Source organism: Strongylocentrotus purpuratus, unplaced genomic scaffold, assembly GCF_000002235.5.
Source record: "Strongylocentrotus purpuratus isolate Spur 01 unplaced genomic scaffold, Spur_5.0 spur5_contig_855, whole genome shotgun sequence".
NCBI classification, from domain to species: Eukaryota; Metazoa; Echinodermata; class Echinoidea; order Camarodonta; family Strongylocentrotidae; genus Strongylocentrotus; species Strongylocentrotus purpuratus.
The window spans coordinates 626,141-645,291 of record NW_022145563.1 but is presented as its reverse complement, the minus strand read 5'-3'; the positions used below and the strand labels follow the sequence as shown (position 1 = coordinate 645,291).

At 39.1% G+C, this 19,151-nt stretch overlaps 1 protein-coding gene across 1 annotated transcript; it reads right to left on the bottom strand.

Annotated features, from left to right (window-relative positions):
• Positions 1-14,403: 14,403 nt before the first annotated feature.
• Positions 14,404-15,387, bottom strand: LOC585187 (dopamine receptor 1-like). The gene has a single exon (XM_011675747.1). The coding sequence runs from the start codon at positions 15,385-15,387 to the stop codon at positions 14,404-14,406; it is 984 nt and encodes a 327-aa protein (XP_011674049.1).
• Between the last annotated feature and the right edge of the window lie 3,764 nt (positions 15,388-19,151).

Below are 19,151 nucleotides of genomic sequence, written 5' to 3'. Positions count from 1 at the left end.
GTGTCTTTCTGGATGTTTCTGTCTTAATTTATGTTTCTTTCTTAATGTGTTCTTCTTTTCTTTCTCTCTTCCCCCCCCCCCCCCCCCTCTCCCTCTCTCACCTTCTACCTCTCTCTCCCCCTCTCTCTCTCTGTCTCTCTTTCTTTCTTTCTTTCTTTTTTTCCTTTCTTTCTTCATTCACTCTTTCTAAACAGTCTTGATTAGTTTAATTATGATGGAGACTGGGGTTGCAATTGTGAGCATGGAAATTGTATTTGAATGTACTATAGATGGCGCGGGATTTCGACAATCATGCTCCAGAGAAAAATTACCGTCGGGTTACGAAGAACCAGACGGAGACAATACAGAACAGACATGCAGAATCACATAAGAAAAGAAAGCGAGGAAAGGGAAGGAAAAACGTCCATGTTAAAGCCACTTGAGGGCGCTAGTTAATATAAACAATATGCAGCATAAATCAATCATGCAAAATTTGCTTTCACAAGATTCATAATTATACAGGTGTGTAGAAAAAGGGCTTCTTGGTTTGATTGTTCGGGTTTTTCAAATGAATGAACCACTGGCGTACCTGAGGGGGGGCAAGTGGGGCAGAGTGCCACCTCTGACGGGCTCCAGGGGAAAAAAAGGAAAAGGGGGGAAGGGGAAAGGAAAAAAAAAAGGAGAAAGAGAAAAAAGGGGAAAGAAAAGAAAAGAAAGGAAAGGAAAGAAAAAGAAAAAAGGAAAAGGGGAGAGAAAAAAGAAAAGAAAGAGAAAAAAAAGGAAAAGGAAAAAAAAAGGAATAAGAAGAGAAAAGGAAGAAAGAGGGGAAAAAAAAGGAAAGAAAAAAATGGGGAAAATGCAGTTGACTCCAGATATTTTGAAAACGTACAGTTTTTTTCCTGAAAATGTTTAACAAAGCTCACAAGTAGTGAAGGCCTACACCAATTCCTTCAATTCTACTTTTGAAAATTGCAAAATTACCCTCATGACCAGTTTGGTCGCTCGAACTCCCTTCGCTCCTTTTGCTTTTGCTTTTGAGTTTCTTCAAAAACTTTTTATGCATCTTTCCCCCTCCCCCATCAGAAAAATATTCCGCATACGGCAAAGACAAAGACAAATGAAAATAGGAAAATATAAGTGATTTAACAAATTCGGCACTCTTCGCTGGCGCGAGCTGCTTGCTAGCCTATTTTGTATTAATTGTTTTCACTTGCTCGTCCCCCTGAAAAAAAGAAAAGGATTAGCATTGCCTAAAATACAATTGCGTCTGCCCCGACTGGCCCCGACCTGCAACCATGGCAACCATAAGACCCAGTTTATGTACCAAATGTTACTAAAAGAGACTAATTCATTATTTCTCGCTCGCGAATAAATGAAATAGACATTGCTTTGAAAATTATTGTGCCCACCCTTGACCTGCAACAATATCATTAAAAATGGAAGAGTTTTTTCGCCCTCTCGCCAAAAAGGAATTGATATCGTGTTAAACGCGATTGCGCCCATCCCAACCTGCACCAATAAAAACAAGTTTATGTATTAATTTCTATTAAAAGAGAATTGATTTTTTTGCATCGCTATGATCGCTCACCAAATGGAATTGACATTCCTAACAAAATATGTGCGCTACCTTGCCTGCAACGAAAATCCCATTAAATAAGTACCGAACGTTATTTTGAGAGATATTGTTTCCTCGCTCGCCAGAATTGATGAATTGATTGATTTTAGTGATTGATATATGAGTTGATTTGTTTTTTGTTTTACCCTCTCTTGCTACGCTGTCTTTACAATTAACATTGCTAACAAACATGCTCACCCCAACCTACAACAAATTACCAGTTGATAATTATGTACCAGACGTTAATCAAAGAAAATTTGGTTTGCTCGCTAGCTACGCTCCCTCGCCAATATGGAATTAACATCACCTTAAACATGATTGTGTAAGCCCCGACCTGCAACAAAAAACCTGAAAATTATGCACCAATAACAATTAATTTTGTTTTGCCCGCCCACCAAAATGGGATTGACATTGGCTCAAACACGATTGTACCCACCCCAACCTGCAACAATGACACAAAGTTTATGTACCAATTCATTGAGGACAATTGAACCAAGTTTAATTGGCAATATTATTATTAAAAAAAGAAGTGATTTTTTTTATTCTTGCTCGCTACGCTCGCTCGCCAAAATGAAATTAACATCGCTAACGTGCCCGCCCTAACCTGCAACAACATTACTAGTTAATAATTATGTACCAAACATTATTCAAAAAGTTTTGGTGTGCTCGCTCGCAAAAACGGAATTAACATCACCTTAGACATGATTGTGTAAGCCCTGACCTGCAACAAAAAAACCTGAAATTTATGAACCAATTATCATTACAAATATTTTGCTCGCTCGCTACGCTCGCTCGCCAAAATAGAATTAACATCGCTTTAAATAATCATGTCCCTGACATGGATCAATGAAATCAAGTTTATGTACCATGTTCTCACCTTAGAGATCTGATTTTTTTTCGCTCGCTAGCTCGTGGAATTATGTGCCCCCCACTGACCTTCTACAATATCATTAAAAAGAGAAATGTAGGGGGGGGTTGCCTGCCCGCCAAAATGGGATTGAAATTGCCTTACACGCCCGCCCCGACCTGCAACAATGAAACAAGTTTTATATAGCAATTCATTAAGAGAAAGGTGTATTTTCGCTCGCTAGCTAAAATGGGTATAAAATTACCCTAAACACAATATTGTTCCCGCACCCGGCATGGGACAATTGGACCAAGTTTAAGTGGCAAATATTAAAAAAGAAGGGATTTTTTTTCTTGCTCGCTACGCTCGCCTGCAAAAATGAAATTAACGTGGTGTGCCCACCCCCGACTTGCAACAATACCGGTTTATATACCAAACGTTACTTAAATATATTTTTTTGCCCGCTCGCTCGCCAGAAGTGAAAATTAGCATCGCCTTTTTTGTATTGTTTCGATCGCTTGCCCCCCCCCCCCCCCTGACGGAGTACCCCAGGTACGCCACTGGATAGGACTTTGGCTAGTGGTGGATTCAGGGTTGCCGTTTCGAAAGATATAGAGAGGGAGAGAGAGAGAGAGAGAGAGAGAGAGAGAGAGAGAGAGAGGGAGAGAGAGAGGGGGGAGAGAGAGAGAGAGAGAGAGAGAGAGAGAGAGACTGAGTGAGAGCGAGAGAGAGCGAGAGAGAGCGTGAGTGAGAGAGAGTCAGAGAGAGAGTCAGAGAGAGAGTCAGAGAGAGTAAGAACATCTCTGACTAGCAACAACAACAAATAATGCTAACATTTAAAAAAAAAAGATTGGGTACTGTTTTGCTCGATTATATCTAACAATTAGAAAAATATAACACAAATCTAATTTTAAAAAAGCAAAAGTGTCTTCACTTTTCAGGCGCCTTTCTGGGTCTAAATGAGAAATAATTCAATGCATCTTGATTTTATTCACGCATGTTTTCTAAAAATAAAAAATGAAAAATAGGGCAGTAAACTAGTTAGCTAGGCCTGTAATTCTTCTCTCAAGTTTACCATTCAAAGAAAAATTATATATTTTTTTTTTTTTACTGAAATGACATTGTGCATTTGTTGTTATTTCTACTGCTGCTAAAATTGTTGTTTTCGTCGTTGGTTTTGCTCTTCTTCTTCTTCTTCTTCTTCTTCTTCTTCTTCTTCTTCTTCTCCTAATTATTATTAGTAGCAGTCGTAGTATAGTAGTAGTAGTAGTAGTAGTAGTAGTAGTAGTAGTAGTAGTAGTAGTAGTAGTAGTAGTAGTAGTAGTAGTAGTAGTAGTAGTAGTACTAGTAGTAGTAGTAGTAGTAGTAGTAGTAGTATTGTTGTTGTTGTCTAATTTTGTCGGTTAATTATGAGCAAATCCAAGCAAATACATACATGACTGTATAATAATCCCACAACACCTTTTCCCTTTTTTTTTAATGAAAGTAAATGGCAGATATATATTGCTGTTATTGTTTCTTTCCCCCTTTGCCGCAAAACCGTATACGTTGTTGATTCTACACTAGCTACCGTAGTAGATTCTCATATCCCTTTCTGTGCATCCTCTGAAGCTTAAGCTCTTGTGTGAAATAATAATGGTGACACATGTTGACGTCTTATTGAAATTGTGTTATTAGTTTCGTTGTCTTTTTTAATGACAAATATCACGAAGATGTTCATAAGACATGACTTGTAAACGTGTTGTTTAATAATGCACTGTCTACGCAAATTGTAAAAGCGAAACCGTGGTAACAAAACCACTTTGATTTCCCCGGAGACATGATTAAAATATATTTTTCTAAAGAAAGGTTCAACAAAATATATGCACTTTGCCTATTACTGGTTTCATTATTATTTTCATAAAAACAGTAATTAATAAATAATCCAGGAAATAGCTCTCCGTGATCACGGTAATACGTCGTTTGTTTTTCACACACTAAAATAATGTTGAGTTTGAACAAACAAGGCAGACAGAGAGAGAGAGAGAGATGAAGAATACTGAGAGAGAGAGAGAGAGAGAGAGAGAGAGAGAGAGAGAGAGAGAGAGAGAGAGAGAGGGACAAACATACATATAGACAGACAGACAGAAAAACAGACGGAGAGAGGCAAAACGAGGTAGTGAAGGGGAGAAGGAGAGAGACAGACATAGAGACAGAGAGACTCAGAGAAAGAAACAGCGGCAGAGATAGGCCGGAGAGAGAGAGAGAGAGAGAGAGAGAGAAAGTGAGAGGAGACAGACAGACCCACATTATTATAGGGGCGTAGGATGGATGCTGCTATGGAGGGACATTGGTAAGTATGTGTGTGTGTTCGTGTGTGTGCGCGTGTGTGAGCAGGAAATAGAAACATAGAAACATTTATTTTTATCTTGCGGGAGCGTTCAAAGTATATGGCAGGCTTTAATACAAATTTTTGAGTTAGATGAAATTAAAGATTTAGAATGGCGAGATATATTTGTTGGGTGGGTAGGTAGTACATATAGAATAAAAATGTGTAATACTATCATTTTCATGGTGAAGTATGTTACATTTATGTCAAGATCGGGGGGGGGGGGGGGGGCGAGTATCAACTTTAGAAAAGATGAGAAAAAAAAATTTAAGTATAGGGATGAGGAAAAGAAAATAGTAGGTAGGTGAGTATGTGTGTGGGTGGGTGAGTATGTTTGTGTGATGGAGGGGGGCAGGGAGGGGGCAGGATTGTTCCAGTAAAATTACCTCCAGATTTGTTTAAGGTTTTTTATTTTTATATAAGTGAATAACATTTACAATTGACATATTATGTTTAGGTACTTATACGTTTACTTTGTTGCTAAGTTATATATATACTGCAAATAAGTTTGTGTTTAATTATGTTTATGTAAAAGCATCAATATTGAACACGTTTATTTTATTCAATTGTATGTTATGGTTTGTATTACACATTTGGAGAAATAAAACAAAATTGTTATAAATTTTTTTTTTAAAGTGAGCGTGCGTGTGTGTGTGTGTGTCCGTGTGTTTTTTCGGGGGGGGGGTGGGCACCAGCCTTAATACGTGGATGAAACGTGAGAGAGAACGCGGCCATTAAGTGAATCTTCTTCTTCTTCTTCTTCTTCTTCTTCTTCTTCTTCTTCTTCTTCTTCTTCTTCTTCTTCTCCTAATACTTATTCTACTTCTCCTCCTCCTTCTCTTCTTTTTATTCTTTTTCTTCTTCCCCCCCCCCCTTTCTTCTTCTTTTTCTTGTCTTTCTTCCTTCTTCCTTTTTTCTTCTTCTTCTTTTTCTACCTCTTCTTGTTTTCTTTTCTTTCTCTTTCTCCTCTTCTTCATCATCACGTGAAAGATGAGCGTCCAGTTTCTACGCCATTCTCTGCACAAAACTAATCCAGAATAGGTTAGCTTCAATCTTTGCGTTACCTTGGAAACCGAATAGGCAAACCATAATCCATAAATATTACTTTATAACGGTAATATAATTATATGAATATATTATACTGAGAGGTTATTGACATCGCGTTTCTTATGTCTGGGTGTAGTCATTGAAATCAGAGATATTATCTTTTTAAACAAAATTACCGCCTGATGGGTAAAGATATATATGCAACAAGGTGTATGGTCCATGGTGTAACTAACATACTAATGAAGGAAAACACCTCTTTCCCCTCGAAGAGCAAGTCCGATCCATTTGTAAGTTGAATTAAATAATTAGAGAAAAATCAAAGAAACAAAAGGGTGAAAGTTTTCACAAAACCGGATGAAAAATAAGAAAATTATTGAATTTTATGTATTAGGCTTGAGACATTGGTCTGTTTGCAAGTTAGCGAGTTTTTGATGTCATCCTCACACTATTCCCCATGTTTTATTTATGACATTCTAATTTGTCTTATTCTTGTAGGACGCACCTGTATAAAATGTCCTTTGTATTACAGTAATGTTGATTTTGCACATAGATTCAAGCCACGTTTTACATTCTTAGAGCAGACAAAACGATATACTTTGTTGAATGTATGTAGAAAACGGATAGAAAAAGGTGAGGGGATGACTTCACGGGTTGTGTAAGAAACCTGTTTGCAACTAATCATATGAGTCCGTATTTCGTAAGCATCTAATAAGCCAGTTCACGGTTGCAGTCTGAGCATGAGCAGATAAAGGTCATTGCAGAACAAATTTTGAAATACACGGAGACGAAATACTGGATACGGGCTCATGAAAGTTATGTAACATTATTCATTCATGCACATTCAGTGCACTCCATGATACACAGGTGGAAGTATTCTTCGAAAAGGATTCTTTGAAAAGGGGAAACAAAGGATATTTATATAGCACCTCCATCGCTGTAGCAGTGATTATTTCAAAATGTACAAAGTGGGACCTCTTCATGTTTCGAAGATCTGTGGATATTCGGGGTCATTGCAGTAATGTGCTAACCGTGAACTGGTCTATTATCTTAGCTCCGAATCTTAGCCCTGAATCATATCGATTTCAATGACAGCGTAATTTCATTTGCTAGGGTAATGGATTATGGAAATAGTTTCGCGTGTTGATCTCAATGAGCGGTCTGCGATATTCGAGAAAGAAAAAGAATGAAAACCCCCGCGAAATCAATTACTGCTTAAAATCTTATATTTTACTGCCTTGACAGGGGAGAGAGATATATGGAAACTTTGTCAACAACCCAAATGTGATATCAAGATTCTTGTTTTTATGGTATTCTAGGTTAGTTACTATGGCAACATACTTCCACTTTCGTCACTGTATAATACACTCTTCATCACAATCCCTCAAAACCCTACCCCCGATCAAAGGCCTCATTGGTTCGCTTTTCATCTATCAAGTAAAACCAGTGCCCCATTTATGTCTTCCATTACACGCTAGACCAGGGGTTCTCAAAACTTCTTTTTTTTTACGGTCCAGATGTGATAACTATGAGAGCTGTAAGGTCCGAAATATGGAATGCGATTCGCCTGAAAATTGTTATGGTCGATCGTGTACTTAAAGTTCAACTTAAGTAGAACAATGTACATAATGATTGCTGGATAGCCGGGCACTACTCAAACATTACTCAAATATGGTTCAGACTTAGACAATCTACTCCTAAATTGTACAGTAATGACACTTGTATACTGAAGATAATAAAGGTTTTTTTATCCAATGAGAACTGTTACAGTTTAAACAAACAGAGCCGCCAGTGCTTCCACTCGTTTAAATAGAGTTTCCGAAAAGAGAACACCCAATTTCCTGAATTTCATGGAATTTTTCTGAACAATCATGAGCAATCTTTGTTATTATATCATTTTGAACATCATAATAATTTCAATTTTTAAGCTCATTCTTGATTTTAAAAATAGCAAATGTAAATATTGTTAACATTGCATAATTTCAATCTCAATCGTCAACGTTCACACCTAAATATATACTGAAGTTGTATAGAACATTGCAAAATATTAAATTTGATCTGCTTTGATCCCTAACCTGCATGGGGCTTTGACTTTGTGCCCCACGCCGGGACCGATTCCCTAGGTTGAAAAACTAGAGATAAACTAAATAAGGCAAATTCTCTGGAAAAACCTAATGGCAAATCGTCCCAATAAAAAAAATCTATTTGAATCTCTATACCTCCTACAAAACAAACACCAAACTATTGTTCTGTATTAAAATTTTCACTCTGAAATTTGTGTCGTGTATCTAGTGTCTGACAAAGCTAGAATGGCTACCACGCCCATTTCCCTCTCTTATTATGCCTTTCTGAACATTCCTTTCCTTCTCAATACAATAACTTACACCTGCCTATGTTATTCAAACCATCCCGCTTCGCGGAATCGTGGCGTCTCGCCACTCCCATTACGTAATCATTACAAGGATCCGCATATACAACATTTTCCTGCTATACGTTGTACCGCAGGAAAATACAAATATCCTACATTCCCGTATAGATGATGATGATGATGATTATTAGTAGCGACTTTTAGATGTGCACGTTGACAGCTTTGACTGCAACGTGTGACGTCATTTTAAGGCACTGCGCATGCGTCACGTCGTCTCAGTCGGCGATCGAGAATGCGTCAACCTTGATTTACCTAAATCTAGTACGGTACTAGTATGCCGCGTGCGCATAAAATATACAGTTCCTCAGGTAGACAAAGGAACATCAATCCCTTCCCTGCTATTATGTAAAAATATGTAGAACAGGTGTCACATGCATATTCACCTGTTCTACACATTTTTACATAATAGCAGTGAAGGGATGTTTTTTTGTTCGTCATTTTCATAGTGTTACTTCCTGCATGCAAGTTTATCGTCGAGTACAATCTAAGATTTCTAATTGTAGTCAACATGGGCAGTTGAGTACGTTGACACGCATGATCAGTCGGCGTTCGTCGTGTTCTCGTCCACTCAATCTAAAAGTCCCTAGTATTGAGTTTGAAACGCACTGCTAGTCAAGAATGGTAGAAGAATCCATCTGAATAAAGAGCATTAATCCTTCACTGAATATGGATTATTGCAATTGTTACCTTTCTTCACTCCAGTGATCTAGAGCAGCAAACAGCAATAAATTGTGTAAATAATAAAAACGTCCACGGGAGTGGTTGGTAGAATAATATACAACTCATACAACAAAAGGTTGTCTTGGTAACCACTTCTATCATTACGGATGGGGTGCAGAGGGGGCAGAGCCTATGCCGGTAGTTCTTGGATTTGTTTTAATTTAGAAAATTCTAAATAGTCCTCACGAGCAACAGTATTTGCCATTTCCTCCTTGAAAGTCACACAGACCCTTTCATTTCATTTCGGAAATAAGCTCCCTTTCTCAATTTTGCTCGTATAGTACTTTCGTCTGCAGACTTCTTAGGCACATGTCGAGCCAACTCATCGGAAATGTAATCTGTAAGTGTAAATTTAGGTTTCATGTTCTTCCTCCCCCCCCCCCCCCTCTCTCTCTCTCTCTCTCTCTCCCTCTCTCTCTCTCTCCTTTTCCTTCACCCTCTATCTTCTTCTCTTTTACATTATTTTCTCTTTCTTTTCTCATTTTTCCTTCCATCGTTCTCTTTTTCCCCAGGCATTTTTCTAGGCCTCCAAAACAGAAGGTTCACGGTTGATACGCCCCCCCCCCCCCTCACCTCCATCCCGACCAGCCAGTAAATTAAACGTTAATGCAGGCAATACGCCTAACCTGCGCCGCGATTCGGTTAGTCCGTTGCCGACCCGTTACTCAGAATAGCAATCTTCATTTCATAAGTATGTTTCTTCTTTTCCCCCTTCTCTCTCTCTCTTTCCTTTTCCTCTCTTCGTCTCTTCTGCTTTTTTTCCTTCTCTTTCATTATGTTTTTAAAACCGATTCGGCCCTCACCTGAACCCGCCATTGTTTCTAAAGCTAAACAAATAAAATGATAAAATAGTGTCAATTTTCACTTTTCAGGATATCTTACATTCCTTTTGCCTTTTAATTTGTTTCTTTTAATTTCGTTTTAAACCGGGACTGCACTACTTGTAGCTACTTGCGCCCTCTTGAGCCGTCAATTTCAAAGCGGTAGGCCTACCCGTGATCCCCATGGTCCTTCTTTTTTTACTGAGAGCTGATTTGATGAGATAACCACCTGCCATTGACCATCCATGGAGGTATATTCCCTCCTGGCCAAACTAGTACAGATAGGCTTTAAAATAGAAATTCTGTATTTTCCTTAAAGGTACTATGTCCCTTTTGCAAGCCAAGAAAATGAAAAGGTTAAATTCCAGTGGCATTTGAAAGATAATACTAATTTAGAACTCCCCTTAAAAAAAATGGGGCTTGAAAATGTCTTTAAGTGGGAAAATAACGACAATTAGTTGTCAAATCGACTTTGGAGCTATAGAGCCAATAAGTAATAGTCTTGATTTTCAGACCATTGTACCACATGGTCGTACGTTTTATGCTGCGCAAAGATTCAATCAGTTAAATTTGGGCCATTACAAGAAGTGGGTTATTGTAGAAGACAAATCCTTTACAGCTCATTTTATGTATGTTATTACCAAAAAAAAAGAAAAAGCCAATCAGTCACTCAATACTGACAATAGTGTCTGACAGTGAAGTCTAGCAAGTAAACGGGTTTCCTTGCATAATTTGAATATAAGGACACTGCTCACGTTTAAATTTCACAGATAGGATATACATGACATATTCATAATTCCTGCAAAGTTCTACAGAATTTGAGGTTGGCTGCAAAAGGGACATAGTATCTTTAAAGTAAGGCAATTAGAAACTCAGTCCCAGGCGGTCCTGATCGGCATGCCCTGTGGTCCAGACTTTGAGAAACCCTGCTCTAGACCATTAACAAATCATGTATGCATTTATTTATTTATTTCAACCAATCTTAATTCAGTGATTCGTTCATGTAAAATTTGTATGGGGCATGGCAATGGGGAGCAAATATGTGTTAAACATCATGTAGGCCTATAAAGGTATACAATCATGTAGCCCTATGCATTTTTTTTTTCAGCCAATCAAAATTCAGAGATTCGTTCATGTAAAATGTGTATGGGGCATGGAAAAGGGGAGCAAATATGTGTTAAACAACCCCCTCCCCCCTTCCCAAACATTTTATTTGTTGATTGTATTGGTTTTCTTAGACTTGTGCCCGTAAAAGAAACTGGCGCCTTCTATGTCATTTTGAAACCCGGATGTACAACACAATTTATAACCAAATGACCAAATTTTACATCATAACATAAAAATCATTTTTAATGAACTCTTCGGGCCGTGTGGAACGATCTGGAAGATGAAAAGTGTTCGAGAGCAAAAACTGACAAGCACAATTCATGTAAGAAAGATATAAATATTTATTAAAAAATACCAACATGGCATACAATTTGGTTCTAACAAATGAAGAATAAGATTTGTAAGTATATTGTCACTCAATATTTTTTAAAGGTAAATCATACTATACGCAATGATTCATATACACGTATACTTCGGTGAGAAAAATATTAACAAGTATTTTTCTGATTACACAATATTTGTGGCATGGTTTGTTATTTATGGGCATTTATATACATTTATAGAAATGAGATGAAGTATCTACACTGTTGGTCATAATGGTGGAATATTTATTTTCACCCCAATTTATTGAATGATTTTGACAATGATTTATTCCTTATAGATCTAGATAATAGTATACATTCTCAGATTTTATTGAATGACATTTGGGGAGTGTTTGTTGTGCGTGACTGCTAAAGCATGTGTGTGCTACTATGCTAATCAACTAGGGGACCTACGTGATTAAGTCATATCTGACAGTAACGTGGATGTTTTGCATTTTCTTTGTTTCGACGCCCCCACAAAAACAAACAAACAAAATGCAAAACATTTTCAATAATTCATTGCATTTTCTCCCAGTCCCCAACAGGAAAAATTCCTCTGTAGGGCCATGCATTATGGTTCAAGGCATGCCCACATAGAAACAAAAATTATGTTGGAGTTCGGGGCAAAATGCAATGAATTATTGAACATTTATTGCATTTTCTTTGTTTTTTTGTTTTTGTGGGGGCGTCGATGTACCCTAACGCTTGCTGCGTATAGTCATGAATCATTGGCTAAGCAATGGCCTCGTTATTGTGAACCCCCAGGATCAAAACCGTGTCGATGTGCTATATTAGTGCCCTTTTATGAGGCATTAGTCCCCATTACTGTCAGTTATGACTTATGGACGTAGGTCCCCTAGTTGATTTGCATAGTAGCACACACATGCTTTAGCAGTCACGCAAAACAAACACTCCCCAATTGTCATTCGATAACATCTGAGAATGTATACTATTATCTAAATCTATTAGGAATAAATCATTGTCAAAATCATTCAATAAATAGGGGTAAAAATAAATATTCCACCATTATGACCAACAGTGTAATTATCTCCCACAAATAAAGTGTCTAAAGCCAAGGAATGGGCTCATTTATGGGCTCGATGGACTTGACTGACACCTGTTTGTTGCAAAGTTCAAGCTTTAATTATTTGTTTAATACTACGTTATTCATTTCATCACCATTATTTTATTAAAATTGCTTTTTTTTTTCCCTTCTTTGCCATGACAATTACAGCTGCTTTATATTAAAAGAAAAACCCGTCAAAGCGATAAGGAAAGCATTTAAAGTTTTTAAACTAATCAACATAAACAAGGAACGAATAAATTAAATTCTAAAAAGGAAAATTTCTAGGTTCAATTTTACCCCCACCCCCTCCTCCCTCCTTGTGATGAACAGCTATGCAAAACTAGCTATTTTTAACGTCCTGTTGAGCATGTTTGGGTGTAAGGTATAGGGGCATCTTTTCGCCAGGAGTCTGACGATTTCTTCCAAATGTTAACCTTCTAGTTTCTCAATTCTGTGCGTAGCAAGCGAGCAAGCAAAACATTTGACATGATATACACAAATTACAACGTAATTTCTTCATCAAAGTATTACAAATCGACCGCCACGCTGCCCAAATGTTAGGTGACGGTATATCACGGTCCGAATATTGGAAATTCCCAGCCCGGCCCCAGCATCCCGACCTCGTAGCTACATACTGACGAATTATTCATTCTATGTGATTACAGATTCAACTCACATGTCTATGAAAATGGAAACTGAAATTTCGAATTAAAATATAGGAGTTCGAATATTGCATTTTTACTCTCCCGAGATTCACGTCAGTGATCGCTCGATTTTTGTTATAGAGAGAATATTTTTTTTTACAGACAGCCCATACATGTATTTGTTTGCATCTCTATCATTTGGTTATACATTCGAAAAAGACTTGAACATATTATAACATGGCTGTGTTCTTTTTAGACTTCTGTAAACATTATGGTAAATCTTTAACGTTTATTCATGCTTACATTATTTTATCTTTTGGAAAAAATATGAACAAATGACCCTAAAGTGAACAAAAAGTATATATCAGTATTGACACAGGAGGATATAATTTTGCTTGTACCAAACCAAGATGATTCTATATTAATGAATTAACTCGTTGCACCTCACAACACAGGAATACTCAAAGCAGCAATCGGACCCTGTTTCATGAAACTTGTTATCAATAACAAATGCTAAAATTGTATGACAAACTGACTCTCAGTCAATCGGGTGCCACGATTTCAATAGCTTATAACAGCTATTGTTACTTGTTATTGATAACACAAGTTTCATGAAACAGGGTCCTGTATTAAAACAATCAAACTAATTATTCGTTACCATAAGAAAGAGTTGACATCGAAGTAGACATGAGGTTTAAATGTGAAGATGTCCGTAGATTATTACTGTGGTCATTTTGTGTTTAATGAATCTCCCTTCACCTATACATTCTGTTCAATATGCGCATAAATTAACATAATTTGTACATGAATACATGAATACATGAATATGTATAAGGTTAGCCACACGTGTGGCTAATATCTCTTACCAATGAATAATTTTGAGTGATGTAATTTCTTCTTCAAAATAAACATTTATAAAATCGAATAAAACACCTCACTGCCAGATGATCAGGTGGAGGTAAGGCTACCTGATTGATAATTTCGAAATTCTCCGAAGAGGGGACTGTAGCTCCTTACCTCTTTCTACCCCGTATAACGATACAGTTGTAATAATAATAATAAAAATGATTACAATAATGATAACATTAATAGTAATAGCAACAATAATACTATAATGATAATAACATTAGTGATAAAAATAACAACACTGAATCTGATAGTAATAAAAATTTTGTTTATCTTTTTTCACCCAGGGTAGTCTCATCAGGAATTGATACTTATCACTCCGGGTTGCCCTGCAATAAGATTGTTACCCCGGTTTCATTGTATGAATCAATATTCCTACCGGGTACCAATTTACTTCACCTGGGTGGAGAGTGGCGAAAGCAGAAATACAGCTGTTACAGGATAGGTAATTCATCTTGTTCGAGCCTCTGTATACACCGCAGAAGTCCTTGTTTCTTCAAACTGTGTAGTTCAAAGGGATGCGACACATCACTCTTTTCACTGCTTCTCGGAATCGTTTGTTAAAAATGCTAAAAATGAAGGCGTTCATCCAACTATTGGAGAGCAGCAAAACAGTTGAGATATACCTGGCCAAAGGTAATGTGATGGCGGTTTTGTGGCTGAAATGCGATGCGGAGATGATGAACCACGGAGATATAGCGACGAAAAATGTGACAGTGGTGGCAATTAAAACGAGGAGACCTTTCCTATTTCCTCGATGTTGTATGGTAGCGGCATTTTGGAGGACAACTTGAGGTGGATTGACTCTAGGAGAGCGTTTTGATTGACCTGATGAAACAAACATGACCTTGACGTTGGTGACGGTTGCGACAATGACGGATGTACAGCTTATGAGAAGGCTGGGGACGAGGCAGGGTCGAAAGGCGAGTCGCGTTGAGGAAAAGTCGGACAGGCATAGGTCGGTCTCGGCAAAGCCTCCACGGAGAGTGCTAAAGGCAGCGTTGGTGAGGACGATGGAGCAGATGACTGCGAGCACGACCCGGAAGCGTTTCATGGTGACCAGGGTGCAATAGCGAAGAGGGTAGACGACTGCGATGAAACGGTCAATGCACGCGCAGGCGATGAGGAGAGCAGAGAGACCGGTCAGCCCTGTACAGGCTGCCCATCCCACATAGCACAATATTTGGGAAATTAAGCCTCTATCCTTCCCGACGACCAGCCCAATCATAGTCAACCCGCAACAGAAAATACCCGTGAGAAAATCCGTGACGGCAAGTGACTTAAAAATGAATTGCGTCATGTCGCCGAAGCAGTTCTCCACTTTGTGGAGGATGACGATGATGAAAGTGCTACTGATCAGGGTAAGCACCAAACAGACTCCTAGAACTGTGACCTCGGATATACCCAGGATTGATAGGTACTCCCCGTTGTCGTATTGGTTTAAGAACGTTTCATTAAGGGAGCTTCCATTTTCGGCCATACTGACGCAACGCCAACGCTTTCCTTCTAATCCCTTTCCAACACTTATAGGACTCCAAAGGTATTTACTTGCGGCACTTGATAATTTCCTGAATAGAGCACAGCTTACTCATCTGCCATACGGAGCAGCATCTGTATAGTATTCCTCAAATTGTATTGTAATTACAAAACTAAGCAGAGACAGAGCAGATAAAAGTCTGACGCTCCAATCCAAAACATTTTCAACTGTGGGAACAGACATCAATCCACCAATTCAATTGCCGGCAATTCGACTAACACTAATGTTACAAAGTCATGCGACGAAAGTTGAAAGATAGTTACCTCACTGCTCCTCAAAACCTTTGGATCAGCTGCGCTAAAATGTCACTTTACGTTCGGATGGTACAAAGTTAATCCAATTGAACTAAGAAATGTTTTTCTTGCTATTCCTGGTGTATTATGTTGTTGTTACTATGCTCGCCAACTCCAAACTCCTCTGTAGAACAACCAGCAAAGGGTATAGATAAACTCCACCAATATATCACTCGGTCTGTTGTTAATCAGAATGATGAAGATGTTTGAATAATATGGTGTACATCAAAAACACGATTGGTTGATGAAGAAACTAATTTTCAATCCAGCCAACTAGCAGAGAAACACAGTGTATCAGAAAATTGTCACATACAATCCTCCGTTAGCTATGAGTTCTAAGATAGACCACCTTATTTTCAGCAGTTTTGAAGAAACTCAGTCGAGCGCTAACAGAGCCTCATTGTCCCTCTTTAGAATTAGTCTATTGGGAGGCTCTTAATCAATAATTGCAGCTCATGAGGTTGCGAGTTTCCGAGATAATTGGAGTTCTGATTCAGTTACATAATACCTCACTTGTATTGTATTGAATTGTATTGTATTCTTTTTTCGTCGTTTAAAAAAACATCAACATCACAATCATAAAGACACACTTATAAAAAAATAAAAAAAAGGAAGACGGAGGGATGGCCCTACTCGTTTACAGAGGGGTCCCTATAGACATAGAAAACATGAAAATAGATAGTACAGAAGTAAGGAAAACTTACAGCAAAATAAGAACTTACAATAATGATAGGAGCAAATTCGAGTAAAACAAGAAACATGAGATAAAAATAGTATACTGTTTTCACACTGCCAATATTTTGCTTAACCCCGTACTATAGTACTGTTTTCACACTGGCAATATTTTGCTTAACCCCGTACTAGGGTTAAAGGGTATCTTAACCCCACCTATAGTCCGGGCTTATTCCACTTTCTTTTCACAATGGCAAAGTGTTGCTTAACCCCGTACTATAGGTGGGGTTAAAGGGGGGTCTAATACTGTTTTCACACTGGCAATATTTTGCTTTACCCCGTACTATAGGTAGAGTTAAGGGGGGGGGGGGTCTTAGCCCCACTTATAGTACAGGGTTAGGCCTATTCAACTTTCTGTTCAGACTGGCTTTTACCAAAGTGGGCTAAAGTTGGCTAACCCCACCTATAGTACGGGGTTAACTAACCCTGCAAAATAGCAGGGCTAACCCCGCAATTGTGGTGCTAACTCCTGCTAACCCCGCAATTGCGGTGCCAAGCAAATGAATGAGAACAGAAACGAAAAATAGTCCGGTACTACGCAATGCGCAGCGTATCGCAGCTGGCCGGATGCGAAGTATGTCCAATCATAACATTCACGATATCCGGGGTTAACGAATTGCAGTGAGAACAGCGTGAATTTTCTTATTCCGGAATAGGCGCTAGTACGGGACTAAAAACAGCGTGTGAGAAAAGCCAAACAAAATAGTCCGGGGTTAAGGATATAGTACGAGGCTAAGCAAAGTACGGGGTTAAGCAAAGCCAGTGTGAAAAGAGTATCAGTGGTGGACACGCATCGTCAAATGCACGGTATACGCAAAACTGGCTTTGTACAAAGTTATCTAAAACGTGGAAACATGGACATATAACCTTGGAACTTCAAAGAGGACATAAAGACAACTCTTCAGGAGATATCATTATTTCCCTCTGGTTTGTACTTTCTAAGTAATCTGTGATTGATAGTCGTTTACTTTGTGTGTCTACTTGGAGTTTGAAATGAGGGATCATGCAATCATTCACCTGAGGGATCGGCTTGACAGAGTATCAGTATGGCTACTACTGAAGGCTACACCAATGTGACATTATCAGAAGGAGGAGCAGGAGGAGGAGGGGGTGGAACTTGGTTAAACATCACGGCCCTCAGTATCACCCAATTAGCTACCATACTTGGCGGGATTTGCTCGTCAGTGATGATCGTCATCAGTAACTTTCCTGATAATATTAAACAAAGTCAAGAACTGCTTTGAAGACATGCAGCAGTTCGTGTTTAAAGCACTTGCCGTTACGGACTTACTCACAGACAGGCATTTTGTGTTCCGGACTAACCATGATAACGATTATCTTTGGTGTTAACCAGCCATTTTCGTCGGCGATGTGTTCTATAAGAGGGGCAGCGTGCACAGGATTGACCAACCTTTCGGCTTTACTCATTGCCTGCGCCTGTTTTGACCGTTTTGTTGCTGTCATCTTTCCTCTTCGCTATTTTAATCTTGTCACGATGAAACGCGCAAGGATTGTTCTTCTGGTCGTATGCACGATCGCCGCCTCTAACGGGGCCTTGAGCTTACTACGGGGCAGGACGGTCGCCAAACACAACTTGTGCCTGTCAGATTTCTCGTCCGAGCGACTCGCCTTTAGACCAAGCCTGGTGACAAGCCTTCTCATCACTCTCCTCCTCACGTCCATCTCAAACATCAAGGTCATGTTGGTCGCTTCGGGTCAATCAAAATGTTTTGTAAATGCTTCCCATAGGAAAATCACAAGCGAGAGTGACAGTACCAAGCAAGACGCCATCCAAAACCGCCGTAGAAGCCTCAAAGGCCAACCCTGTGCACGTACGCTGCCCCTCTTATAGAACACATCGCCGACGAAAATGGCTGGTTAACACCAAAGATAATCGTTATCATGGTTAGTCCGGAACACAAAATGCCTGTCTGTGAGTAAGTCCGTAACGGCAAGTGCTTTAAACACGAACTGCTGCATGTCTTCAAAGCAGTTCTTGACTTTGTTTAATATTATCAGGATAAATATGTTACTGATGACGATCATCACTGACGAGCAAATCCCGCCAAGTATGGTAGCTAATTGGGTGATACTGAGGGCCGTGATGTTTAACCAAGTTCCACCCCCTCCTCCTCCTGCTCCTCCTTCTGATAATGTTACATTGGTGCAGGCGCGGATCCAGGATTTCTTATGGGAGGGGGCCCAACTTTTTTTTTTTTTGCTCCCGAAAATTTGAAAAACGCGCCGGCCAAAAATTCGCTCAGTGGGGGGGGGGGGGGGGGGGTAGTGAGCACATTTTTTTTCCTATTTGCACCCCCCCCCCCCCTTGAGCGCCAGGGGGGCCCCAACCCCCAAAAAAGGTAAAAATCACGTGATTTTTCATGATTTTTTTTCTCAAGGGGGGCCCGGGCCCCCCCCCCCCCGGATCCGCCACTGCATTGGTGTAGCCTTCAGTAGTAGCCATACTGATACTCTGTTAAGCCGATCCCTCAGGTGAATGATTGCATGATCCCTCATTTCAAACTCCAAGTATAGTTACTACTGTCGCCTTCTATGTTGCTATATTACCTTGGTGTATAGTTTCTGGGTCGCAGTTCAGCCAGAAAACTTCGATTGCGTCACCTATGGCTAGGTATGTGTCCAGTCTTTTGCTGGTGTCTAACAGTTGGATGAATGCTGTGA

Excerpts from the sequence above, each read along its gene's own strand:
- LOC585187 (XM_011675747.1), bottom strand. The coding sequence starts at position 15,387 with ATGGCCGAAAATGGAAGCTCCCTTAATGAAACGTTCTTAAACCAATAC.